Raw genomic sequence first — 10,630 nt, 5'->3', positions numbered from 1 at the left:
GGACTAAATTCATAATTTTTTGCTGATTAGAATAACGAAGACTTCTTTTTTTAGAAATAAAAATGATGAAGAATTGAAATTTGAGAAAAGTATTTTCATCTGGGCGAGTATTTTTGTTTATAAAGTGTGATGATTAGAGGCTAGAAATTGCTGATATTGGGATATCTTTGTCCTTGCTGGTTCCTTTTATTTTCACTGACGGATGCTTCCTTTGTGCGAAGAGGGGAAGGCCCTTGGCAGAGTACAGTGTGACTCTCGGAAATTAAAGTACTTCAATTCGCCGGTGGTTCAGAAGTATGACGGTGTTTGAACAAAGGGGCCCCTCACATGGGCCGAAATACTATACGGAGGAACGCAGGGCTCGTTCATTCGTTCGTTCATGAACTGCGGTACACGATTACCAAACATTGTCTACTTGACTTGGTTCCAATTGAAACTCCATAAAAAATCTTTGATCATCATTGAGATATCGATTTACGATGAAACGATTAGTTTTCTAGTTCCCTACTTTCGCTATACTTAGTCTTTTTTTACATTAAATCTTCCAAACAATTTTTTATCATCACATTTGAACATATGAATGATATAGATTAATCTCTACGAAGAGAAAGACAAACGAACCTTCTAATCCCTTTCAATTTTTGTTCATAAAAATAAAATCATCCAACTTGTTTCTCATCAAACTTTAAATATAAGCTCAATGTAGGTTATTTGTATAGGAAGCGATAAAATATTAAGCCACAAAGATATCGTATATATAGACTTTTCGAACACTTTGAAGAAGCTCTGACATTGACCCTCGCTCGTAAAATATAAATTTAGCGGTTTGCACGACGATCAGTTGAATTGGTCCAAGTGCCACGATTATCAACGATGAAATTTATTAAGCTCGTAAATAATGCACGCCAGCGGATCAAAAACTTCTCCAACGTCGAGTCTCTCGCACAGGCTGCACCGGTCCAATTACAAATTCACGACTTCATATTCTATGCTACATATATGTACCATCTGTCGCAATCCGAATATTTCAGGGTAGTTAAAAGAGTCTCCCATACAAATCTTCACTACAGGTATTATCAAAGAAACAACAGAAAAACAGTATATTTCCATAAAAAAAAGGACAGGAGCGATAAAAATTGGAAAAATGAAAATAGATTCGGAAGGAAAGCGCAGCTTGACGTTCCTCCTTTTCAATGTGCGAGGAGCACGATGTCCTTGTGAATCAACGTAGGAGCGACAGGAGCTCACGCCTTCTTCGGTTTCTGCTCCTTCGTTTGTTTTTGCGCAGCTGCCGAAGCCTTCATCTGCTCCTCCTTCAGCTGACGCTCCACTTTCTCGACGAAGAGGAACACGTCGTCCGAGAGAATGGTCGGTTCCTCGAACGCAGCAAAGTGACCACCACGAGCGACTCGAGTTGCTTGAATCAACTTCGGGAACCTCTTCTCCAGGAACGATTCCGGTTGCTTCAACTCGGATTCCGGGAAAATCGCGCAGGCGTATGGCACGTGTACCGGCAAACTGAAAGAGAGTTCAAATTTAGGAAAATTCTGTGACCTTTGACCCAACCTCATGGCGTGTGTAAGCATGAAACGTCGTTTAGAATATAGAAGCAAGAAGAGGTTTAACTTTTATTTGCACGTATGAGTATAAAGAGTTGTGATGGATCAAGCGGCGCAATAGACAGTAAACGTAAAATAAACTTTGTTCATAATACATGAAAATTCAAGTTTAAGGCTCTAAGAAATCAATGAAATGTCAACGACGCACGCTCGCACTTCCGGTGACTCTTTACTCGAACTTATTCTACGTCCACTGCGTCACAATACTTTCGCGTGTCGAGGCATCAGCTATAACGTTCATTCCAAGGGTGGATTCAGATAGGAACCAATTGTGCCATAAGTTGATTCTGTTTCGCTTTTGATGCACGATTAGATTACGTTGAGCAGCGTTACGCAATTGTATTGCAACTTTGAATCCACCTTTTTCTAGCATATGGGACATTTTCGAAATTTTCTGATGCTTCAATTCGAACAGTTATAAAATAAATCGAATGCTTTAGCATTCTTTCAGACGTTTCAAAGGATCAACTTAATATACCTATTTAGAATTAACAAATATCTTACTTGTCGATTCCCAAAGCCCGGTTGGCTTTGCTGAAATGCTCAGCGTACAATCGTACACTGGTAGTAATAGAATTCGACACGTAATAAATCATCACGTTATCCAAAAGCTCGTCGAGAGTGAATTTTTCCAACAATCCACCATCCTCTCGATGTTTGTATTCCGAGTTGGTCCAAGTGCTGAATTTCTCGAGAATGTAAGCAGCCAAGCCGACTGGTGAGGCTGTTAAAGCTGTGCCTATTTAAAAAACAAATAATTAAATCAGCAATAAATATAATATAAAAAATGTTTAATTATACTTATATATATATATATATATATGTGTGTGTATAAACACATACCAATCGTATCTGGTTTAGTGGCTTGTATATGGAAATATCCACTTTCTTCCAACAAAAGACTAAAATGCTTGGACATTGGATACAAATAATACTCGTATTCTTGACTAACCACCAGCCTTGGGTAAATGGATCCAACCACGTGCCAGAAGAAGTTGCATGCATTGTTAACGAAGCACATGTTCGAGTGGACACCAATAACACTGAAATTAATTAAAATTAATCATTATTATATCATTTATGGAATATAATATATAAATAAACATTGCAAAATCCTCAGTCCCTTGCTATCATACTTACTGATCCGGAAAGAGAGCTGCCAAATTGGCAACTATGATACTGCCCCAATCACCACCTTGCAAATAGAATTTTTCATGGCCAAGCCTCAGCATAAGATTCTTCATGACCACCGCAATCTGCAAGGATTTTTAATTAGAGAAAAATTCATAAATCCGTCATCCCCTCAGGATTATTTACCTGCGAGGCACCTAAACCTGGTCTCACTGCACCGTCGGAGAAGCCATACCCAGGTAGGGATGGAACGATGACTTCGAAGACGAAATTCTTATCAGCTGGAGCAGTAGTGAGCATTGGAATGATTTTTTGGAATTCCACCACTGATCCAGGCCAACCATGCAGGAGCAGCAGCGGAAGGATTTTTACCTTTCGGTCCTTTGGAACTTGTGGCTTCACGTGATAAAAGTGTATGTCCAAACCTGTTTCGTTGACGAGAAATTGCAAATCAATTATATATATATATATATATATATAGCTGCACTTTGCTGTAATGAGAAATGTTAAAAATATTCACAAGAATAATTCCATACCTTGAATGTTTGTCTTGAATTGTGGATACTTGTTGAGCAGTTTTTGTCGTTCCGACCAATTGTACTGAGTTCGCCAGTAATTGAGAACGGTACTCAAATACTTTGATGATATACCGTAAGTCCAATTAGTACCTTCGAGCGGAGGAACGAATGGTCTTACATTTTCAAGCTGTTGCTTCAGATCTTCGATTAGCTGCAAAATACGATGACTTTGTTAAACCTTCCAATCTGTATCGTGTCATAAATATTTTATTATCGTACATATATTATGTATAATAATATTCGATGCGAGAAGAGCGACTCTGGAAACTTTCCACGATTATTGAATAACGACAAATGAATGATTATAATAATTAATCATTCGTGCAGTGTCTTGAAAAATCTTCATAAATCTACATCCAGTATGTATAGTTTCAACGCGTAAAGAAAATCGTTGGAAAAAAAATCTGACGTATCTTTTCTAGACTCGTTTTGTGGGCGAGTCGTGGCATAATTCATGAGCGTCATGGTAATTGGCATTTTGCGTGCAATTAATGACATTTCCGCGCGAACGAACTAAATATATACCTACATATACTATATATATAATGATATAGATATATTTTTCTTTTACAAAGGGCAAGTTTGATACCAAAGTTCAATGATTTGGATACAATCTTCGTAAATAATATCTCGTGCCGAATAGAGAATTATCAAATGCTTATCGAGCAATTGTAATCTGGGCTGTTTGTCGTTTGATTATAAACCTTTTACACGAATCCTTTGAGATAATGAGATCATTCTGACACATTAAAAGGCTTATTTATATGATTTGCAGAAAAATGTGTAAAATAATGTTGGCTCGTGGTATAATTAAAATATGGCAATAAATTGAAATTTAATATTTGCACTTGTATTAAACTATTGTACAGACGAGTAGTGTATCGTACACAATCTCTCTCACCTTGGGTGGTGCATTGATTTTGAATGGACGTATTTCATGGGACGCTTTTTTGTTGGACTCAGGGCCCCAGAATGTGTCGGGTAGGTTTGGAACTTGTGGCTCCGATACGAAGAAACCGCTAATCGATCTGCAAAAAAATAGACATTGGCCCTTTTGCATGCATATATACGTGAAAAAACAGTTCGATCGACACGGTCACGAAGATACATTTCTGTAAATACCGCAGGCATCGATCTAACAAGCAGTACAGTAGAATTGTAATGGTAATGCGAGCAAAAAAAAAATATATATACATGTATATAGTTTTAAAGGCGATGAAGGTCAAGGACCAAAGTAGAATTTCTACAGCAGTTCGTTGAACTTGTCGCGCTTCCTGGTTTACGGGGCAGACTATATAGCAACGGGCGCCATTGGAAAATTCAAGGTCAGCCCAAAGGCAGCCAGCAAAAATACAAGAGACAACGAGCAGAAATCGTTTCTCAATCGATGAACCAACCGCGTCGTTCTTGACATTTCCAAGACGCATCGATCAATAAAACGCCAAGTTGCACATATCGCAATTGTTACGACTACAACTCCCCCGTTCTAATAACTTCTTCAGCGAGTCCAGCTTTATTTTTAACTTAGCCTCCTACACGATTATGTCATTGAAACTCTTTAACCGGGATAGATTAACAAAAGAGCTCTTTATTGAATTTTCAACAAACTCTTATTAAACGTAATTTATCACTGGATTCGGTTTATAATTGTACACTTGATATTCTGATAAATGACGATAATGGTGTACTATATATATATATATATATATATATAATTAAAGAGTTTCGAGTGTTAAGAAGAGGTTAAGTCGATTTTGAAATTGTGTAGAAAGGTTGAGATAGAAATAAAATTAATAAATTGATACACATGCGTAATATGTATACATATAATGTTACCTCAGGTAATGAGTCAAACCCACAGCAATGAGAACGAGGAAAATTGCAGGCTTCCACATTTTGACTTATCCGCGCAAAAGTCTGCTGCCAACTGCAAATACTGCAATCTATCGAGGCACTGATCGCCGGAGTATTCCAGTAGAACTCCAAGGTGGGGCTTAACACCGCACACGCCAATAACTGGTTCCGTGCAAATCATCGTTAAATGAGAACCTCTGCTGGCCATAAGAATCTCAGGGCTGTAATAACCGAGTAGAAAAAATCTCGGCAAATTCCTGCGAGGAATTTCCTGCAAAACAAAAGTCTCCTCCGAAAATCATCCTATCCTTTATCGATCGTGCTTCTATATACATACCATAGGCATGCACGCACACGACCGTTTTACTTACACTGTTTTAATAAGCCAACCGGGGAAAGGTGATAAAACGTAAATAGTTCCACGAAACATAATCGAGGGGCCGCGCACGCGCGCGCGCGCGCTTTGCTTCGCTTCTCTATTATCACGAGCCACTTATAGCACAGAGAGGAGCAGCGGAGATTGCAAATTAAAAGCAATTGTTTCGTTTCTAGAAACGGAATTCAAGGTTAGAGCCTCCGCTGAGATAAAGTGACGCGCGAAAGGTTGGCTTCGAGCATGGTCGATCTATTATGACATTGTCCTGGTGCTCGTGCTCGCGCGCACGTGTCAAGGATGTGTGATAAAGGAGGACGCTATAAACAATGTAGGAGTGTAGCAAAATAAGAGATAGCTTTTGATATTTTCGTGATTTCAACCAGTTTATAATTAGTTCGAGCAATTGATATTAGCGTTCCAGTGCTTCGCAAGAGAATGAGTCGACTGATCTCGTGGATTGCAAGTCATCCCAGATTGCAGAATGAGCGTCTGCCTCTGCAGTCTCATTGTTGCTGCAACACGGAAAACTATATTTACTTATTTATTCACGATTCGCATTCTCTCTCGCTGTTCCACTAATTTATTCGATGATTATTATGGAAAAAGAATATTCTCTTTGTAAAAAAAAAGAAGAAAAAACTGTGTTAGCTAGGTCCCCCCTCCTAGCATATGCATTACAATTCTTCCTTGTCTGGTTTAAAAGAGATAAGTGGACCGGCCGGCCCTCAGAGTTGCTCCGTGGTTCCTGCAGTGCCGTGCAATGCTGCGGCGCTTCTGTCGCTTTAAGGGGGCACGGCTGTAATGTCTTTATACAATATTCGATAGACGCGGTTCGCACGCAACGCGCCTCCTATTAAAATAACGCAATATCAATGCAGGGAGCTCGTTACTGAATCACACATTAGTCGCACTCAAACTCTATAGTTATTACGTAAGTGCTGGAACGCTCCGTACGCGAACTAGTCTCTTCGACCTTAAAAATAATGACTTGAGCCTTAATTATTTAACAATAGCGATAAAAATAATCATATTCCTGCTGTCGTCGTGACCAACTTGCGTCTCGATGCTCCCAAGTTGAGATAATTAAAAGAGACAGAGGAATTTATAAAAAGATATTGAATATATACAAATTAAAATATTTCAGGAATTCCGCATTTGTTGTGCCCTCGTAAGCTTTCTTTCTTCCTGTTAGAACTAGGGGCAGCAATGGAGAGAGGTATTCTTGTGTTGCTGCGATTGGCTACACTGGCAAGCAATGCCAGCGACATGGCTTATGCTCCAGTCTCTCCGCCGAAATTTCCCCTTCCTTTTAGCTCTCTTCTTGCGCTTCTTATTTATTCTGTAGGTGAGGATGCTGTACTGTTAGTTTGTACAATAAACAAAGGTTTTGCACAGAAAAAGCTTGTGGGTTCTCAGTCTTTTACCTTATGTCTCTCCACCTCCATTATATCTATAGAAGCCCAGATATCGTCGGTGAATAATTTTGGTTCTTCCAGCCAAGGAAAGTGGCCTCCTCTTGGCATTATCGTGCTGCGAATCAGATTACGGAAACGATACTTCAATAGGCAAGGTGGCATGTAATAAACGTCGTGAGGGAAATGCACGCAAGCTGTGGGCGCTCTTATTGCAATCCTGAAATTTGGAGAATAAAAAAGTTTTGATTTCGTACAATTAGTTATATATACCCATGACCATACGGTATGTCTTTGATTTGGTGATTATATACTCACTTCATTATGCCCTTATCATACCATTCTTTATTAAAGCCTTCGGAGTAGATTCTAGCGGAGGAGAGTGTGGAGTTTGCTATCCAATTTATTGTCAATGTATCGAGTAAATCATCCAGGTCATAAGCTTCGGTGAGGCCACCGTCTTCGAGGTGTCTCTTATGATGGTGAGTTATGGCTGAATATTTATCTAAGATATAAGCAGCCAAACCTGCCGGGGAGTCGGCCAGTAATATTCCTATACGTAAAATGCCAATAGTTGAACAAAATTTGTGAAATATTTTTAATATTCGAATAATTAAATAAGCAATGAGAAATATTGTTGTATATTTATCTCTGACCGACCTATGACGTCTGGCTTCGTGGCTTGAAAATGGAAATAGCCACTCTCGTCGAACAATCGGTACAAGTGGTCTTTCAATGGGTACATCAAAGGATACTCTTCTTCGGAAGCTATGAGGGTCGGGGCGATACTTCCAAGCGTTAGCAGCAAGTACGTCGTGAAACTAGGCACGATGCACAATGAGGAATGCAGACCTCGAACGCTGTAAATTTTAACAATTTTATTTAATTGATTAAAAGTTGTAAACTAGTACAATTGATAGCAGCAAATGTTTAATATGCGTATAACTGTTTCATCCCCCTGGTCCACTCTTTTTACACTGTAAATCCAAAATTTTTACTTCAACACGAATACTTTCAATCGCTTTGTAGAAATTATCAGGTATGTTCTTTCAGCACTGACATATTTGTGTAATTATAACGCATTATTGTTCAAGAGTTCTATTGGTTTAGCTGAACACATTCTGCAGTATGTTGTACGAACAATTTTATACAGAAATTTTTGTTCGGTTTTACAAATTTCTATATAGAAAATGACCCAACTTAAAATGTATAAAAAGTAGCAAAACTTTACAAATTTATTTGTGTTAAATTAAAATTTTCAGGATTTGCAGTTTAGCACCTTCTTTCTCTGTTGCTTTTCATTTCTTGCATCGACTCGTGCATCTAATTTTATTCAATAACAATCAATTCGTGTAAGTATAGAAGAAAAATTGAGGCTAGGAAAATATTGGTGGCAGTCAAAGTGATTCGAGATTTTGCATTTTAGCAACAAACGCTCGCTCACGTACCGCACATAAAAGTGTGTCTATGGTACGTGCATTCGCCCCCTCCACTAGGCTCATTGGTTGCTAGAATGTAGATTCTGGGGCCACTGCTAGCAAAGCAATACCTGTACAGGAAATATTTGGTGCTCTTAACTCTGTACACTAAAAAAAAATTCTTTAATTCAAATAAATCCTTATGAGAATAATGCCGATAAAAGATAAATATTTAATTTTAGTAAATAACTGATTCAATTAAATTTTCTTAACTTATATTAAATAAATAATTAAGAGTGATACTACTATTAAATAAACATAATGTATTTGAATAAATATTTTTTCTTAGTGCAGGAGACGACGCCGCGATTTAGTATTTAAAAGAAAAAAATGAAGAAAATTACTGTTCGTTGTATAACGAGCCCATATCAGCTCCGATCATAGCTCCCCAGTCAGAACCATGAACATAATAACTGTAGTAGCCGATGGACTTCATAAAATTTTTCATGACTACTGCTATTTGGGGAGTTCCCAGTCCCTTAATGGTAGCAGGACTAGAAAAAGCGAATCCTGGCAAGTTTGGAGCGATAACTTCAAAAACGAAAGGATAATCGGGCCTCGGAGTAGTTAACATTGGATATATTTTCGTGAATTCGTAGATATTGGAGGGCCATCCGTGTAAGAGGAGTAAAGGTACCACAGGCTTGTTTTCAGGATTTTCCGGACGCACATGGTGATAGACAATATCCAGACCTGCAATGAAAAATTTGCACAATTATAATTTTAATGTAGCTTTATTGGTATAGGTGTAACAGAAATAACAATTAATAAACCGAATAATTACAAGTTATCTTTTATCTAAGTTACAATCACTTGATAATTGAAATATGTTAAAAATTCAATATTTTTCTAAGGATTGCCGTAAAGCTCTGACAATTTATATAAAACCGTCTTTGAATGATAATCCTGAAAAGAGTAAAAAAAATTGTCAAGTAAATGCATAAAGATGGGCTGTCCACACGCTCGATGATTTGGCGTAAATGGCGTTAAATATCCTGCACGTATATTTGTATTGAAAGCTGACGAAGCAATCTTCAGGACTTTTATTTTTGCTTAAGAAACAATTCAACAGCTTACCTTGAACATTGACTTTGAATTGTGGAAACTGATTCATTCTCTGCATTCTACCCTCGAAATCATAATTGTGCAGCCAGTGGTGGATCACTTTCTTCAAATACTTGCTACTTATTCCATACTCCCACCCAACTCTCGTCAAAGGTGGCTGAAAATCTCTCGTGTTCCTCAAACGTGATTTCAGATCGTCGATCGAGTCTAAAAACTGTAATTTTACAAAAAAAACATTAAACAGAAGTATCACTGCAATAGGCCAATAAAAGAAAATTGCTGGATCGCTCCACCAATAAGAAGGACCGAATCATAAGCAACGTACAATTCTTCATAACATCTTCGTTAAAGTCAAGTTTAAAAATGGTTTATAGAGAACTCTCTTCTTGTAGTTTTTCATACTACATAAATTTATAAGATTGGCCGTATAGTTAACTGGTCACCTGGTATATATTTTTCAATGCGTGCAATCTCGTTTTCAAGTACGCGCATTGTGAAATATAATCTAATATCTTATCCACTACTGTAATAATACTCTTGAGTCAAAAGTCACGATACTTTAACTGCCAGTGGATCTTATAATAGAGCGAAGACGCATTAGCAAGATAATGGACGCTCGTGTGAAAAAATGCAGAATTTATTTGAAAATAAGAACGCTTGGATGAACCGACAGAAAATAGTTATAATTTTAGAAGAAAAAGATATACCTTTCTCTCAAAATCGTCGTTGAACTCTGTAATTACATTGTTAGCAGCTCTATTCAACAATCCTGGCGGCCTCCAGCAAGGCTCTGGCATTTTTGTGGGTAACTCTGGATATTTCAAACTGTACCACATGCAGACGAACATTATTAACAGCGCAATCCGCAATAGTGTCACCAATCTCGGCATTTTAGCAGTGTGAATAAACTCTTACGCAACGCGAAACTTTTGCAGACTTGCAAAGGAGATTTACTTGAAACTTATCTCGTGGGATCTGTTACGGTCAAGCAGCGAGCTCTTACTGTTTGTAAACAGGTTCGACTCCTCATCCTCGCATCGGCGCTTACCTTGGAAATTGACGTCACGCGTGTATTGGTACACGTGCTCGAAATCGGGTATCAGTCTACAGATTATTT

The 10,630-nt window shown here is 38.1% G+C and overlaps 2 protein-coding genes across 3 annotated transcripts; both read right to left on the bottom strand.

Moving 5' to 3' along the window:
* Positions 1-1,071: 1,071 nt before the first annotated feature.
* On the bottom strand, positions 1,072-5,759 carry LOC136783950 (juvenile hormone epoxide hydrolase 1-like). Its single transcript, XM_066744342.1, has 8 exons — positions 5,165-5,759; positions 4,230-4,356; positions 3,287-3,479; positions 2,937-3,175; positions 2,760-2,875; positions 2,463-2,662; positions 2,124-2,358; positions 1,072-1,518 (listed from the first exon to the last, which is right to left on the bottom strand). The coding sequence occupies exons 1-8, from the start codon at positions 5,221-5,223 to the stop codon at positions 1,245-1,247; spliced, it is 1,443 nt and encodes a 480-aa protein (XP_066600439.1). The 5' UTR covers positions 5,224-5,759; the 3' UTR covers positions 1,072-1,244.
* A 134-nt stretch (positions 5,760-5,893) lies between these two features.
* On the bottom strand, positions 5,894-10,496 carry LOC136783951 (juvenile hormone epoxide hydrolase 2-like). 2 transcript variants are annotated; one of them, XM_066744343.1, is made up of 7 exons: positions 10,221-10,496; positions 9,526-9,727; positions 8,793-9,141; positions 7,631-7,830; positions 7,289-7,523; positions 6,983-7,190; positions 5,894-6,897 (listed from the first exon to the last, which is right to left on the bottom strand). In XM_066744343.1, the coding sequence occupies exons 1-7, from the start codon at positions 10,401-10,403 to the stop codon at positions 6,889-6,891; spliced, it is 1,386 nt and encodes a 461-aa protein (XP_066600440.1). In that variant the 5' UTR covers positions 10,404-10,496; the 3' UTR covers positions 5,894-6,888. The 2 variants fall into 2 exon arrangements, with proteins under 2 accessions (XP_066600440.1, XP_066600441.1); XM_066744344.1 differs by having other exon boundaries at positions 7,310-7,523.
* Between the last annotated feature and the right edge of the window lie 134 nt (positions 10,497-10,630).

This window comes from Prorops nasuta, unplaced genomic scaffold (genome assembly GCF_024137725.1).
Source record: "Prorops nasuta isolate Cenicafe-Biocafe unplaced genomic scaffold, Cenicafe_Pnas_1.2 PNAS00038, whole genome shotgun sequence".
NCBI classification, from domain to species: Eukaryota; Metazoa; Arthropoda; class Insecta; order Hymenoptera; family Bethylidae; genus Prorops; species Prorops nasuta.
This window is presented reverse-complemented; position numbering and strand designations above follow the sequence as displayed.

Coding starts and splice junctions, on each gene's coding strand:
- LOC136783950 (XM_066744342.1), bottom strand. CDS start 5,223: ATGTGGAAGCCTGCAATTTTCCTCGTTCTCATTGCTGTGGGTTTGACT. Junction 3,176..3,286: donor ATTCAAGACAAACATTCAAG/GTATGGAATTAT, acceptor TCAACGAAACAG/GTTTGGACATACACTTTTAT. Junction 2,663..2,759: donor GCAGCTCTCTTTCCGGATCA/GTAAGTATGATA, acceptor AATTAATTTCAG/TGTTATTGGTGTCCACTCGA.
- LOC136783951 (XM_066744343.1), bottom strand. CDS start 10,403: ATGCCGAGATTGGTGACACTATTGCGGATTGCGCTGTTAATAATGTTC. Junction 9,142..9,525: donor ATTCAAAGTCAATGTTCAAG/GTAAGCTGTTGA, acceptor TTTTCATTGCAG/GTCTGGATATTGTCTATCAC. Junction 7,191..7,288: donor TATGATAAGGGCATAATGAA/GTGAGTATATAA, acceptor TCCAAATTTCAG/GATTGCAATAAGAGCGCCCA.